We start from the raw sequence: 16,417 nt of genomic DNA on the forward strand, positions 1-16,417 counted from the left end.
TATCTAAATGTTTTTTTTTTTTAGTGGAGAGAAGTCATCTCCAAATCTAGTACACAGTTTATCAGGGACAAAGGACCTAGTGTTTTAACACTACTGCAAGTTTCCATTTATTAAAATACAGTATTTATGCTCGCTTACCAAAAAATTACATTAAGAAACACTTTAGAAGACTTACGCCTTCATACATAAAAAAAAAAAATGTTTTCTAGATTTGTGGTGGCAATCCTGTTGAACTCTGCATATACCTGCAATGCACAACAAATACACAAAAACATGTGACTAGACTTTTGGATTTGAAACCCGGTCTCTCGTGTCCCGCGGAAGTGCAAGTGAAAAATTTGAGGCACCGCGTGTTTCAAGCGTTTCAGGATGAGTTAACGTTAACCTTTACTCTGTGGATCTCAGTTTACATCATACAAAAAGTAATATTTTTCCCTGCTATGTTTAACAAAAATCATCGTAGTGGTCGACAGAAAAGGCAGATAAGAAGAGAAAAAAGGCAGGAAAAAATAGGTAAAAAAGGTATTAACACCACGTTAGCATAGCGCTATCTTAGCGACCGCATTAGCGGTGTTAGAAATGTACTAAACTATTACTAAGCTAAGAGAAAAAACTCAACAAGACGGTTGGAAGGTCATCAGCTACTCAAACTATTCAGTGGTCGTATCAGTGTCCACTCGTACAGTCACTGCCCTGCACACCACACAGAGGAGAAGTCTCTCTCTTCTCCCTCTTTCGGAAGAGAGCTCCACTTGTGCAGTGTTTGTTAGCTAAATTAATATGAAACAAATGCTAGTTAGCGCTATAACAAAAGTAGAATAAACAAATCCACACACAGGTATTATTTGTTTGATTACTTACCTTTACATGAAGAGATCCTTAAATTGTGAAAATGTCGACACGGTGTGAGACGTCTGATGACTTCTACAGCACATGCGCAGAACTGGTTGCTTTTAGGGTTCGTTAAAAAATACTCGCTCTTAGCACGTGACAGCAAATGAAGCCCTGTCGTGATTGTAACTTAAACACGATTAAGTTGACTCAAAATAAAATTAGCGAGTGATCATGCCTTAAGCCATGTTAACTTCACTCAGAATCAACAGTAAAATGTACTTTTTTACCCTGCAATTACATCTTACTTTATAATAACTATTAAGGAGTACATATTAGTACTGGTAACTTATCTATGCAAGTCATGGCAGCTATTCGATTTTACAGTGTGTGATAGATATGCCTGGGGAGGATGGAAAATAAATAGAAGATTTGTTAGAGAGTTAGAGAGAATTTATTGAGCAACACAGACATACAAAACATTTTTAGAATTACAGTAGAATCATTTGATGAGCTGAAGAATACATTTTAGATTATTTAACCACACAACATTGATTTACAGTCTAATTTTATTCATAAAAGCATGTCAGTATAAACTGTACTGTTCCTCAGGGTACATACTTTCTGATTTATTCACAGCAAAAATCCCCTCAGTCAATTATAAAGACAGGTTCGCTCATGGAGTAATACAATTGTTTCATGATTAATTGAAAATGCATTAGCAGGAAATTGTTTTGCCTTCAGTGAATCATCCATATAATCAGGAAATCGATAAAATACCTTTTCATTTCCTTGTGGACTTACAGACCTGTTAACAGAAAAAGGTTGAATTGTTTGTCATAAATTTGTATTTTTTTTTCTATCTCTTTTAGTGAAAATTCCACTGTGTGACTGTGTCCAGTGGTGTTCAGTGAATTCTACATACAATCATGTGAAAAATCGAATAAAAATATAGACGGTATGTTTAAAATACTAATTACAGCTTGTATCATTGCCACATATTAGTCCATTTATTACTTGTAGGTTGTGTGATGCAGCTGTTGCAATCAATTGTTTTACTGTCTTGCATGCTCACCGTTAACCTGGCCTAGCTTACTGTATCACCATATAATCTGGAATTGTGTGATGTCAACACATGTGCGATGTGAATTATTAAATACGGTGTAATTGTAAGGTTTTAGGGAATTACTTGTATAATTGTATACATTCTTTTGAACTACATGGCTAATTGTACTGTCAAGAACTAACTTTAAAAATAAGTTACCTTGCTAACTGAAGGCCTGTAGAGTTCTGGATGTGACTTTAGCATTTTTTTTGTAATCTCTAAAAAGCATTGTATTGTCTGACCTTGGGGTAAATTTCCTGCGACATCCATTCCTGGGAAGATCGGTTTAAACGTTTTCCACTTGTGCCTAATCTTCCTCAGTGTAGAATGATGTGTTTTTTTTGTTTGTTTGTTTGTTTTTGGAAATGTATTTACAGTATGCGTTGTGCTAAAACACACCTGAACGCTCCAGAGCAGATAACCACTAATACTTTTATAGAGGTGGTTACACTTGCTGGTGATGAATTAATCAAGGGCTCTTCATTAGCAGTAGCTGACTGATTCTGTACTTTCATTTAGACTTTTAATTCATATGGAAGCTGATTTCTCACACGACTTCTTAATTTTGCTGGATTTTTGTAAAAATAAATCATGTCATACATTATTTCATGTGTTGTTTATCTGAAGTTGTTTTAAACTAATTTGAAGATATGAAAAGTACTAGAATTTGTTTTCGTCCTGATATGTAAACCATAGAGTTCAAAGAGGGTATACTTTCTTTTTCACATGGTTGTCAATGAAATGGGATCTTGTCCATTTCCCTTTTGGATAATTTACAGTTTTTTCTAGTCACACTGAATCTGGTGCAATCTTACTGCTGTTCTCACTACAGTTTAATGGATTTAAAAATGGCAAAAAAGTGAAATTTTTACCTCAGCGTTTTGTGGACCAGACAAAAGGCCCCATGGAAATTGAGGCCCTATCATGGACGTCCACAGATCTGCCTGAACGATGGTGATTTCCAGGGAAGCAATGCTGCAGAAAACACACATGTTTTTAGTATTATTTCGATTTGTTATAGCTCACAAGCAGGTTTATTTATTTCACATAGTTTGAGTTTCTTCCTGCACTATTAAAGAGCTCTGTTACTGCAGCAGCTCAAGCGATGGGCTAATGCTAGTGTTAGATTATTAAATCTAAAGTATGTCATTGAAGTGATAAAACCTTACAGGCATTTTTAGAATTTAAATTATTAATATATTTGAATATAGGACTAGTCAATGTTATGTCCTGTCTTTAGCATTGCTTGTGTTAACAGTAAACTTTCTTATTAACTTATTTTATTAGATCCATCTGCTATGTGACATAGATATTTCAATATTTTGTAAGTATTGGCACCCCTCAAACCTGTCCGTTAGTGGAAAGGTATTATATGTGTGAGTGTGTGTGTGTGCGATAGAGACATGGGACAGGAACCCCTGATACAAAATGTGTCAAACATAGCCCCTGATATAAAAACAAAAAACAATCATATTACGCTATTTATTTATAACACAGTTAGAACTACGTTGTTATTGTACATGCATCTTTGTCTGTATATTTTTATCAAAAGATTGATGCAGCAAACATATTTTGCAATTAAAATAAAACTGTATTAGGTTATTTTAGTATATTTGCACATTTACATATTGTCCTTTTACTATTAGTTGAACTATTGCACATTTACATGAACTTCAGCCTTAATTTGAATAGAGCTTGATAGCTCTTAATAGATCGTGTTATAGTGCATGCATGGTGCATGTTAATCATCAGAAGTGTATTCACTCACCACTGCACAGTTGTTTTTTCTCAAAAGGCAAAGGTGAATGCTGCAGTGAAGGAAAACCTTGGATACATCATGATCAAACGTAAACATCTTGAAGGAGAATCGTCCAGTTGTGGAGACACCATTTTCAATCACCTTTACTGTGCCATCATTTGCATTTGGACACCTAAAAATATTTTATTTAAGAATTGGTTTAAATCAGGAAGATGTATTTTTGGTTAGATTTACACATGGAGTCCTTCTAGGCAATGCATTATAAAGTAAACATTTCACTGTGTAATGCATATTCTTTATCATTATAAATACAACTTCATCAAAACAAACACATTAAAGATCAGCAGTTTAATTACTGTCTAAAAATACAGTAAAAATAAACAAAACAAACAGCAAACATTTAACATGAAGAAAAGTCTGTATCTCAGTGGTGGTCTACAACAGTGGTCCCCAACCCCCAGGCCGCAGTCCGGCACCCATCCGTAGGTCAATTGGTACCGGGCAGCACAGAAAGAATACATAACTTACATTATTTCCGTTTTATTTATTATCTGATTCTGAATTATGTTTTAGTTTGGAAAATTACCGAATTCTCTCTGCCACATCTGTCTATGACTCACTCTCGATGCATGACATCAAGTGATGCCTCTGTCACGTCTTACCTCCATCCGCTACCTTCTTAAAGGGGCTGCTCCGGCCCATTTCATTCAATCCCCCAAGCGAGCAAAATGGACAAAAAACAACACAGTGGATTCACGGTTATTATTATATTAAGGAAATATCATTTTTTATGCCTGTCGTATCATTTTATTTTGTTGTATTTATCCGCCACACCTTAAAGACCGGTCCATGAAAATATTGTCTGACATTAAACCGGTCCATGAACCACAAAAAAAGGTTGGGGACCGCTGGTCTAAAGTATTTCTATCATCATAGTATAGCTTGTGATATTGTTGTGCACTTACTGTACCAGAATCTGAAATGGAAAGTTTAAATAAGTATTCCTTGGGACAGGTGAGCTTCATGTTGGTGATTATAAATTAGGCTTTTCCCACAGAAAATTCTACTTATGATGAAGTGGAGACTTTCATCTAAAAGTCATTTGGTGATTGTAATGATTGACTCTAGTTTCAATATTAATTAGGTAGTAATGTTACTATACAATTTGTATCTATCTTTTTTTCACATGGTACATTAAATCATATCTTTATGAAGTGTTTAAGATTTATTTATACATTGATTTAAGATTCAGAAACGAATATAACTGCAGTTACATAAATTGCCAATGAGCATTTTTGTCTAATATAGAATATAAAATCGGAATTTTAAAATAATCCAGATGATTTTATAGATATTGTGTTATTCATTGGATTAGATTTTGTGTATAATAATTTATAATTATAATAATTGAAATATGTTTATTTGAATATAAATGAATCTATTTTATTAGCTTGTCAGCCTAGCTAATTATAGCTCTAATATTGTTCCGTCATCTTAATCTTAATTACCTGAATTCAATTAAGATCCTGAATTCGTGTACAATCTCTGAACAAACTTCATATGAACTAGGAGTATATCTGAACTTTTCACTTGAATTGTAAGTAAGCAGAAAGTTTTCAATGTCCTTGATTAGGATGAACATATATATATATAAAAAGAGAAGAAGTGACTTACTTTTGATTAATCAGGTCCCAGCGGACAGTGTAGTTTTCTTCATTTACAGGTGTGGCCCAACATGAATCTATTACTGTGGCAATCTGGCGGCTGTCCACTCCTTGAACAAAGACTCCCATGTAGATTTGTTGGCCCACCTCTATATTCACCATGCCAGTGTATCGGTATGAAAAGCTGGCATCTTCAAAGGGAATCATCATGACCTGGAACATGCCCTTTCCATCTGGAAGAGCCTTGTGCACAATGCTTTGAGACAGTAAAATATAGACAAATTAGAATAGGCACTATTATTTAGGAGTGTGTATACAGTGCATCCAGAAAGTTTTCACAGCGCTTTACTTTTCCCACAGTATATATGTTACAGCTTTATTCCAAAATAGAAAATTAATTATTTTCCTCAAAATTCTACAAACAAACACTATAATGACAACGTGAAAGAAGTTTGTTTAAAATCTTTGCAAATGTATTAAAAAGAAAAACATTTGCCAGTAAAAATTGAGCTCAGGTGCCACTGATCATCCTTGAGATGTTTCTACAGCTTGATTGGAGTCCACCTGTGGTAAATTCAGTTGATTAGGCATGATTTGGAAAGGCACCCACCTGTCTATAGAAGGTCTGATAAATTACAGTGCATGTCAGAGAATGCTGGCCCAGAATAGTGTCAGCATTCTCTGTACTCTGATTGATTGGTCAGAGGGAAACTGTTACAGCCAAGTTCGACTGGTAAAACACGTGTGTAGCTCTGCACACATTAATACATCTGCGATAGACTTTTTTATGCTTATGGAGGAAGAGAAATTGATTTGGTCTCACACATACTTCAAAAAAATCTGTGTTCAAGAAAATCTAGACATGGTAAGGAGGTCGGCCAACCTTGTCTCAGCCCGGGAAATAGTTTGTTTTTCACTTCCAGACCACTGGATTATAAGCCTCTGTGGAGCGGTGCACAAAATTCTGGAAAACTATAAAGTCATTATTTGCAACGACTTAACCAACAGGGTTTCCGGTGTCTTTAGTTAATAATGGTGTGTCTATATCTGACAAAGTAGAAATGTTAAATTGTTTTAATGAGCATTTCATATCATCTGGATCTTTGTTTAATTCTGTTGCTCCTATAGTGTCGGAGCCTGTAAATGACACCTTTATTACTGCTGACAAAACTTTCAGTCTTAGCTCCTTTTCTGTTGCTAATGTTCATAAAGCTCTGAAACAATTGAATCCTAGAAAACCTGCGGGCCCAGATCACTAAGACCCTTTCTTTTTTAAATTAGCTGCAGATATCCTAGCTAACCCTTTGACTCATCTTTTGAATCTTTCTCTGATCACAAACAAAATTCCCAAGGTATGGAAGTCTGCTTATGTTTTGCCACTTTTGAAAGGAGGTGACCCTACCTTGCTAAATAATTATAGACCTATTTCCAAACTTTCAGATTTGGCCAAAGTGTTGGAATCTTTGGTTAGTGAACAAGTAAAAGAGTATTTAAATGCTCAGTCAATTTTATCCAAGTATCTGGTTTTAGAAAAAAAAACACAGCACTACCACTGCTGCTATAAAAGTAATTAATGATATAGTCAAAGCACTTGATGATAAAACACTGTGTGTCTATGTTTATTAATTTGTCCAAAGCATTTGATACTGTTGACCCTAGTATATTAGTGCAGAGACTGACCAGTATAGGTATATCTTAACACTCTGTGGGCTGGTTTATTAACTACCTCGCTGATAGGACTCAAGCTACGCAAGTTGATGGCCTAACATCAAAATATTTATCAATCTGTAAAGGGGTCCCGCAAGGCTCCATTCTAGGGCCACTTTTATTCACTATTTATATAAACTGTCTAGGGGAAAATGTTCAACATGCATCTTTCCATTTTTATGCAGATGAAACGGTCATTTATTGTTGTGCAGCTACCATTAGGAAGACGTACGAGTGCTTGCAAACTGCTTTTGATAGAGTGCAAGCACAGCTTTATTATTTAAAGCTTGTGCTTAATGCAGAGAAGACCAAAGTAATGGTATTTTCAAACTCAAGGAAAAAAGAGTTAGACCTGAATATTGTTAACGACCAGGGTAAAACAATTGAGGTAGTTTCATCTTATAAATATTTAGGATTTTTAATTGATGAGCACCTTTCTTTTGAGCTTTATATACAGAATCTAGTAAAAAAGTTGAAATTGAAGCTAGGTTTTTTCTTTAGGAACAAATCTTGTTTTACTTTTTCTGCTAGAAAAAGGCTAGTTGATGCCACATTTCTTTCTATTATCGATTATGGTGATCTGTTGTATGTAAATGCCCCATCAAAGTGTCTTCAGATGTTGGATGCTGTGTCTCATGGAGCTTTAAGGTTTATTTCAAATTGCAGACCTCTCACGCATCATTGTACACTTTACTCCAAAGTGAATTTGCCCTCTCTGTCAAATCGCCGGCTTACTCACCTTTATATTTTTATATATAAGGGTATTATAGGCAGGCTGCCAGGCTACATATCCAAATTTCTTTCTTTTGTATAGAGTACTTATGGTTTACGGTCCCAGAAAATTCTCTCATTAAATGTTCCTCCTCCCGCTAGGACAGAGTTGTTCAAAAAGGCTTTTATGTTTTTTGCACCTTCAACTTGGAATGACTTACAGAAATCACTAAAGCTAGTGTCTAATTTCCTTAAATGATTTTAAACATTATGTTAAATCTATAGAACATGAGTCCATCCACACATGCAAATGTTTTAATTAATGGCACTTTTATTTAAATTGAAATGCACTTGAGTTGTCTTTTGCGTTTTTGTTTGTTTTGTGATTGTGTGATTTAATTTGTTCTGCTATTTTGGCCAGGTCTCTCTAGAAAAAGAGATTCTATATCTCAATAAGATTTACTTGGTTAAATAAAGGTTAAATAAAAATGAGTCTGCATCTCTGGTGAGTAGGTTGTATTTTATTTACATTTTAAAGTTTTTGTCATGTTATTAGACAAATATTGATTCTAAACTGCTCCAGATGATGTAGGTGGTACAGTTGTGGTTGTAGTGTAGTTGAGTTTTTTGCTTTAGTAAAATGGTATTCACTTTCCCTATGCGAAATGCCTCTCTCTCTGTAGTGCCACACATTGTTATATTGCATTGTTATATTGCGTTTTTGTATAGTATTGATGGTTTCTATAATTGCGACGTGATAGTGGTGGAATTAAGAGGTGGATTAAGTCGGGAAAGTCGTTTAAGTCCTCACTAAAGGCCAAGGTACCAAATGCATGCCGCTGCACAAACCAAGCCATGAAGTCCAATGACATGTCTGTAGAGATTTTATCGAGGCACAGATCTGGGGAAGGGGACAGAGAAATTTCTGCAGCATTAAGGGTCCCAACTAGCACAGTGGCCTCCATCATCTGTAAATAAAATAATTTTAAAACCACCAGGACTCTTCCTAGAGTGGGTCGTCTGGCCAAACTGTGCGATCGGGGGTGAAGGGCCTTACTCAGGGATGTGTATAGAACCTGATGGTCACTCTGAAAGAGCGCCAGTGTTTCTCTGTGGAGAGAGGAGAACGTTCCAGAAGAACAACTATTTCTGCAGCACTCCAACAATCAGGCCTGTATGGTGTATAGAACGGTAAGTAAAAGGCACATGAAGGCCCACCTAGAGTTTGCAAAAGGCACCTTAAAGACTCTCAGACCATTAAAAACAAAGATTAAAATATTTGGCCTGAATGCCAAGTGTCATGTCTGGTGAAAACCAGGCATCGCTCGTCACCTGGCCAATTCCATCCCTACAGTGAAGCATGGTGGTGGCAGCATCATGCTGTCGAGATTTTTTCAGTGGCAGGAACTAGGAGAATAGTCAGGGGAAGGGGAATGCAGCAATGTACAGAGACTTCCTTGATTAAAAACCAGATCCAGAGTCTGGACCTCAGACCTTTCAAACTGTCAATGGTTCATCCTCCAATAGGACATTGATTCTAAACACACAGCCAAGATAACAAAGGAGTGGCTACAGAACGACTTTGTGTATATCCATAAGTCGCCCAGCCAGAGCTCAGACTTGAACCTGATTAAACATCTCTGGAGAGATCTGAAAATGACTGTGCAAGACATTCCCCATCCAACCTGATGGAGCTTAAGAGGATCTGCAAAGAACAATAAGGGGGAAACTGCCCAAAATTGGTGCCAAGCTTGTAACATCAAACGAAATATAATTTGTGGTAAAATAATGAATTTAATCAATTTTGGAATAAAGCTGTAACAATTAAATGTGGAAAAAGCGAATCTGTGAATACTTTCCCAATGCACGGTACTGAAATCAATGCATACATAGGTACTGAAATCAACCTACATCCATTCCAAAAAGCTTTATCAGTGTACTGCACCCTACCTCTGAATAGGATTTAGCTCAGTATCCATGCTAGATGTCTGAGTGAGCTGGTAAATGCAAGAGAAGAACAGTTCCAGTCTTTTCACCCTGTTAATAGGGCCTTCAAGAGAGTCTACTTCCCCTTGGATTCGGTTCTCATAAATGAAATGGGTGCCATTGGCCTGAGAGTATTATTTCAATAAAAGAACATTTTATTCCTACATTATAATTTACTTTATAATTTGAACCAATCAAAATGGAAAGATAGGTGTACCGTAAGATTTGTGCCACAGATGTGCTCATCATTGTCAAAATGGAACACCAGTCTGCCATCATGAACTGTTCCTTTGCAGCTCGGGTCATTTAAGTGGAGGTTACTCCCAGAAAAACCAGCTTCAAACAGCTGACAGCGGGACAGAGACATGGTGCCAGAGCTGCTTTTACAGATTTCAGTAGCATCTAATGAAAAAAGCAGTAATTCACAGAAGGTTTGTGGGAATAAAGTAACTGGAGAATTTGTTTTCATGACAATTACATTTTAGAAATGTATACCATAATAATCAGGGTTTGGTCTGGGATCATTTTCATTACAGAAGCAGCCATAGATGCCTTCTTTCACCCCACACCACTCATCTGCAGTACAGTTCAGGTTCTCACAGGGATCCATTCTTGCTAATTAGAGGAAGAATATTGTACAAAATGATAGTACACTCAGAATACTTTTATATAATTAAGTATAGGATTTTTCCCAGGAGTTTTGTTGCTCCTGGGAAAATAAGTCTTATTTAATAAATACTGTATACAGTGATGGGTACATAAATATAGCAATCTTACAGCAAGATAGATCAGAGCGCCAGTCTGGGATCTGGAGCTCCAGTGTGGTGCAAGCAGCATCATAGGCCGCCACAGCTGAACAGAACATGTCTTGTTCCCATGCCTGTGAGAAAGCACACATGTCATACACACAGGAACTGAAGAAGGATTCAGGGTTGATACGGAACTGGCAGTGCTGAAATGGTCCACTGGTGTTGGTGATGATGCTGCAGAGTTTAGAGTACTCCTCTCTGAAGGAGCAGTCATCAGGATCAACAGGCTGGTCATTAACACCACATCTAGACAGGGAACAGGACAGACAGGAATATTATATATATATATATATATATATATATATATATATATATATATATATATATATATATATATATAAAATACAAAAATAATAATAACAACAAAATATCAATGATTAAAGGCTCTGCATAGCTGTGAGTTGGATCTAATGTTTAATCTTATATATATTTTTTTATTATATTTAAATTTACTACCTTGAGCTGCTGATGTTTGATTTCCAGCTGCTGCCAAAAACATCATCATTGGGTGCAGGTTCTCCATTCGGCAGGATCTTGTCATCTGTAGGATCTCCATTATTGTTCCCACACATTCCACACACAGATCCATGGAAGCTTGGGTCCAGTTTGACTAAAAGTGTAAAACGGCCATCGTAGTAGACCATGAGCTCATGTGAAGAATTCACAATTATAAAATTATTCTCATGATATATTTCTGCAAGATGATTGATGTGATGAGCAGATGAATCCACTTCAACTCCATTCACCTGCAAAAGTGAAACAGAAGGAAAACGTTCTCTAAGCATATGTGTAACACACATTTCTCTGGAAGCAGGAATATAACATCATTTTAGTACCTTTACTCTCTTGTTTTGTCCAATTGTAATTTGTGTTTGTGTTTCTTGTTTATTTAGCCACATGTCCACTGCAGATACAAAGGAAACTGCTCTGCTCCCACGATGCATGTTGGTTGCCACCACACGGAATTGTAGACCATCGTGAGGGACATTTCCACATGTCTGAGAAATCTCATATGAACAAGTGCCCTACAGAATATTGGATTAAATATAACAAATGTATAATTGAATGTATTAAAATAACTTAAGGTAACAAAGTGTTAAAGTAAATGTTTATTACTGCGATGAAAAAAGCAGACTGTTTATTTCTAAATAAATGACAGTAAATAAGGTCATAGTTACTATATCTTACTCAGTCACTCTTAGTAACTGCTTTATACTGGCTAGGGTTACTGTGATCTCTAGTGCTCATTCATATACACAATCACAACTAGGACATTGGGATCTGAGCCAAGCCACTTCTGAAATGGAGTAAAAGGAGATTCTCAAAGGAAACCCAAATGTATGAGGGCCGTGCTGAAGGAACATTACACAGACAGTAACCTGAACTCAAGATTAAAGATAGGGCCCTGGAGCTGTGAGGCACTGAGGTTACCTTCTGAACCACCATGCTGCCATGTCATACAATGTTTGATTTCCAAAATTGAACCATAACCTTGGAATTTTCAGAAATGTACACAATCAGTTCTAACCTGAAAGTGAGCCACAGCTCCATCAAAGGTATAATAATGGGGATCTCCAGAGACTATGCATGTTGACATTTGACTGTAGCAGCCGAGTCTACCATTCTTAACCACGCACTCCTCAGTGGGCGTGCAGGAGGCAGAGATGCAGTGCAGATCATTGGGACCAAAGCATTTACAGTGTTCTAAACATTCTTCAGTCCAGAACTCCTCACCGATCTGCAAGAACAAAAGACTGTGGGTTTACTATGAAAAGAGTTTAGATGATATTTATAGTTATTTTAACCATATGCTGATCATGTATGCAATAAAAATATACAAATCATTTAAATTGAAATAATTTCTGGCCATGGCCATGTTCTGTTATGTAGCTCTATGTTCTGTTATGTAGCACCAGGGTTCTGTTATGTAGCACCAGGGTTCTGGAGAAACGTTGTCTTGTTTCACCATGTACTGCATCAGCTAAAAATGGTTGAAATGACAGGCTTCTTGAATTGACCCGACTTCGCCTGGAATTTCCCAAAATAATGCTTCATCACACACACAAGTGACTCATTGTACTGTTTATTAAAAGTGTAACACTGATTGTGTAAGAATTGCTCAGTCAAATGCCAGCCATTAATCCAACTGACAATCTGCAGACATGAAACTGGCTCAAGCCACCAATCTCCATCCTATCATATCAGAAAAAAAAGCAGGCGAAGATACCAGGATCCAAGTTTACAAATTAGATTTTTTTTTTTAACCATTCTCACTGAATTGTGTTGTATTTAATTAGATAATAGCCTTTTTCGTATTTATATATGTTCAATCACAATGAAACAATCAACAATTACAACTGTACAACTGAAAGGCTGCAAAATGTAGAATGGTTTAAAGTGGTGTACAGCTGTGAAAGAGTCAAATAGTGCCAGAATTCACCTGGAAGTAGAATCCATTGTGTGAGCAACCACATTGCTCTACAGGCATACAGTGTTCTCCACTCCTTAGAAAGCCATCATCACAGAAACATCCCTCTCTGCATGTCCCCTCACATGTGTCATTTATAATGCTGGTACAGGTGTGTCCACAGTCTGAACCACACAGCTCATAGTGACTGTTTGTAGGACAGAATATACCTGAGGAATTAGCATACACATATGTGACCTTTCACTGTGAACTATTATATTAATATTAATGAGAAAACTAATTCCTTCTAAATAATCTGATCTACACACAATTTTATTACTAGAGACTTAAATCAAACTGTTTTAATTCCCTTTGAAATCACTTACGACATGTTGTATTTTCTCTCCAGGGATAAATCCTGATGTTGGCAGACTGGCAGGCACTGACATACGTTTCAATAGAACGGCACAGTACATCATTCGAGTGTTGAGAGAGGCACAGGTCAAAGACACAGTCATTAAAATAGACAAGTGGATCAACATATGCATGACAGAAACTCAGAGGACCCTGACTGTCCATTATGAGTGCACACAGAGACTGTGCTCTAGATGAGTTTGGACACGGTGAGCAGGCATCTCCACATCCGTGATTACATGTTGTGTCGTTGCCCTCTTTCCAGTCAGCTCCAAACTTTGAAGCAGAAGTCGTCAGCGTACCAGAACGCAAACGGAAATCATCACTGCTGTCGCCATTGAAGTTACCGCAAAGGCCACATGTGGCTCCACTGTAATTCCCTGGAACGGTGATTCGTACCACCCAAGAGCCATAACTCACACTTAGACCAAAGTCAGTTGTAATAAATGTTTTTCTTCCACTGGAGTAAACCGACACACGGCCAGAGTCGAGCAGGGCAGGAAGATTTCTGGTTTCACTGTCAATCTGGAGGAAAAAAAGTTTAATCATACACTACATATTAGTGGGAACAAAGACAAGTTTACGAGGTGGTATCAAAATGTTTCGAGACTAATGGTTCTAAGTGGGTACTATTTTGACCACGTGCATCACCGCGTCTGTGAATTCATTATGGACAGCAAGTTATTACAAAGAGCAAATCTGAAATTTAGCATGAAACTGAGCATTTGATCATGATTGTTGAACAATACACACGGTCTCACTTCTGCACCCATCCTACTTGCTGACTTTGCCCTCAAACTGAAGTTGAAGATAAAGCTAAAAGGTCACCATTTTTTGGAGATCCAGCGTGAATATACATGTACATACTATCACATTCAAAATAGTCATAGTATGTACATGTAGATTAAATAAAGCTATGTAAAGCTGCTTGAATTAAAATGAACTGAATAAAGTGATTTCTTGTAAACAGTTCTAGTCCAAAAACTTTGATTCCACCTCATATATTGTATTCTTTTCTTACTGAATTAGTACCTTTCCACTAATCAAAATCGAACATACATTGTTTTTGTTCTTTAAACTCACCTCAGCTGTGCCATACATGTTGTGTGAAATGTGCACCAGGTGTCCTGACACATTGACATAAACGTCAACAGTGATTGACACTGAGTGGCCATTCCATGCTTCATTTCGTGCAGTGACATGAAAATATGGTAGCCCTCGAGTATCATTACATACATTTGCCAGTGTATAGTGGCATGTGCCCTGAAAGTCAAATCTATGTCCATCAAATGTGCTGTAGTGGGGGTCCCCTGAAGCTGAGCATGTGGCACTGAGTTGAGAGTGGCAGCCATATTCCCCGTCCATGACGCGGCATATTTCCTGCTCTTGGCATAAGGCAGGAGTACAGCGAACAATACCTGATGTCCCATCACATACACAGTGTAACAGGCACTCCTCACCAGACCAGAACTTCTCTCCACTCTGTCTGTACCGACCTTCATGAAAACAGCCACAGTCTGTAGGAGTTACACACTGATTTCCACTTAGCAGTAGCCCATTATTACACTGGCAACCTTCCTGGCAATGTTGGGTACAAGGGAATGGAAAAGACAGACTTGGACAGGCTGCAGGACAGGAAGTGCCACATACCTCATAATGGCTGTGGGCTGGGCATGGGAAATCTGGAAGAAAAAAAAATTAATAAAAAATAATATATATATATATTTATATATATATATAAGTTCGTCCAAACTAACCATTGCCTTATTTTAAACTACTATTTCAATTACTTACCACAAGTGGTTATATTTCTCCATTCTCCCACACTAATGCCATTTGTCTGGCAGAGTACAGCGTAGTCTCTTAGAGCCTCACACATGGCCTCTCTGGCACCATGTGTCTGTTGGAAATTGTGTCTGCAGTGTTCTAACCAAATCTGAGGGTCAAGGCTGCTGTGGCACTGAGCAAACGGCCCGTTTGTAGAGGTTATGATGCTACAGTACTCCATGAATTCGCTGCTGTTATGTCCTGGTGAGATGACCTCTGATCCTATGCAGAAGGTTGAAAGAGAACCATTTCTCCAGCTATCCCCAAACTCCTGTGTATTTTTTAACAAAACTCCATCTGGGCTGTAAAACTCATCTCCTTGGTTTCCATTGAAATTTCCACACAGACCAGCAAGTGCCCTACTATAGGTGTTGGGTGCTGTAATTCTAATTAGATGTGACCAATCAGATCTCACAGTTAACCCATATGATGTTTCCATAATTATACTATTTACACTGCCATGGTAGATACGGATTTGACCAGCACCAACACTGTATGGTAGAGCAACCAGATGTCCATCAACCTGAAAGGCAAAGCAATATGTTGTCAAAGTAACTAATTCATTGTCAAAGGTCTTATTGATCAGTCTTATTTCTGTAAACGATTAACTTACCTGTATATTTCCACCTTCCCCAATGTCTATAGAAATCTGAAATCCCTCTGCCTCAAACTTTAGGATCTTAGAAAAGCCAACAGGGCCCACAGGGACTCTCTGCAGGGAAACTGCAAAATGAGGTCGTCGGGAAGATCCTATAACTTTTGTGAGTGTGAGTTCACAGGCTCCTGGATAAGTGAAAGCCACCCCATCAAAGGTATGATATGAGCCTAGTCGGTCAACCCAACAGGTGGAATAACTGGTAGGTCTGCAGCCTCTTACACCATTATTAATGGTACACACCTCCTGTGGACCACACTGATGATGTTGACAGGTCATTACACTGTTTTTACAGGTACATATCCTACCACAGTCATTGTCCAATACCACTGAATGACCATCAGCATAGTAAAGTCCTTGAAAAGTGCAGCCACAGTTACTTTGAAGAACACATTTACCACCGCTTAAAACATAGCCTGCATCACAGATACAGCTTTCCTGGTTTGGTAAGGTGCAGTTTAAATGTGAAAAGGGGTTACTGCATGTTGCTGGGCAGCTTGTTCCCTGCAACTCATAGTGACTGTGCTCTGGACATTGTATTT

At 37.5% G+C, this 16,417-nt stretch overlaps 1 protein-coding gene across 4 annotated transcripts in view; it reads right to left on the bottom strand.

Annotated features, from left to right (window-relative positions):
• Positions 1 to 1,262: 1,262 nt before the first annotated feature.
• Positions 1,263 to 16,417, bottom strand: part of LOC310738049 (alpha-tectorin-like) — a 59,284-nt gene continuing 44,129 nt past the window's right edge. For all 4 annotated transcript variants that reach the window (XM_083562914.1, XM_083562915.1, XM_083562917.1 and 1 more), the window contains 16 exons: positions 15,834 to 16,417; positions 15,188 to 15,743; positions 14,477 to 15,075; positions 13,366 to 13,918; positions 13,013 to 13,209; positions 12,101 to 12,310; positions 11,409 to 11,597; positions 11,029 to 11,318; positions 10,541 to 10,818; positions 10,259 to 10,378; positions 9,981 to 10,165; positions 9,728 to 9,888; positions 5,370 to 5,615; positions 3,705 to 3,867; positions 2,809 to 2,911; positions 1,263 to 1,639 (listed from right to left, as the gene is read on the bottom strand). In XM_083562914.1, the coding sequence (XP_083419040.1) occupies positions 2,810 to 2,911; positions 3,705 to 3,867; positions 5,370 to 5,615; positions 9,728 to 9,888; positions 9,981 to 10,165; positions 10,259 to 10,378; positions 10,541 to 10,818; positions 11,029 to 11,318; positions 11,409 to 11,597; positions 12,101 to 12,310; positions 13,013 to 13,209; positions 13,366 to 13,918; positions 14,477 to 15,075; positions 15,188 to 15,743; positions 15,834 to 16,417 (4,433 nt within the window). In that variant the 3' untranslated portion in view covers positions 1,263 to 1,639; position 2,809. The remainder of the gene's footprint in view (positions 1,640 to 2,808; positions 2,912 to 3,704; positions 3,868 to 5,369; positions 5,616 to 9,727; positions 9,889 to 9,980; positions 10,166 to 10,258; positions 10,379 to 10,540; positions 10,819 to 11,028; positions 11,319 to 11,408; positions 11,598 to 12,100; positions 12,311 to 13,012; positions 13,210 to 13,365; positions 13,919 to 14,476; positions 15,076 to 15,187; positions 15,744 to 15,833) is intronic.

Source organism: Silurus aristotelis (genome assembly GCF_946808225.1).
Source record: "Silurus aristotelis genome assembly, chromosome: 15".
Taxonomy (NCBI): domain Eukaryota; kingdom Metazoa; phylum Chordata; class Actinopteri; order Siluriformes; family Siluridae; genus Silurus; species Silurus aristotelis.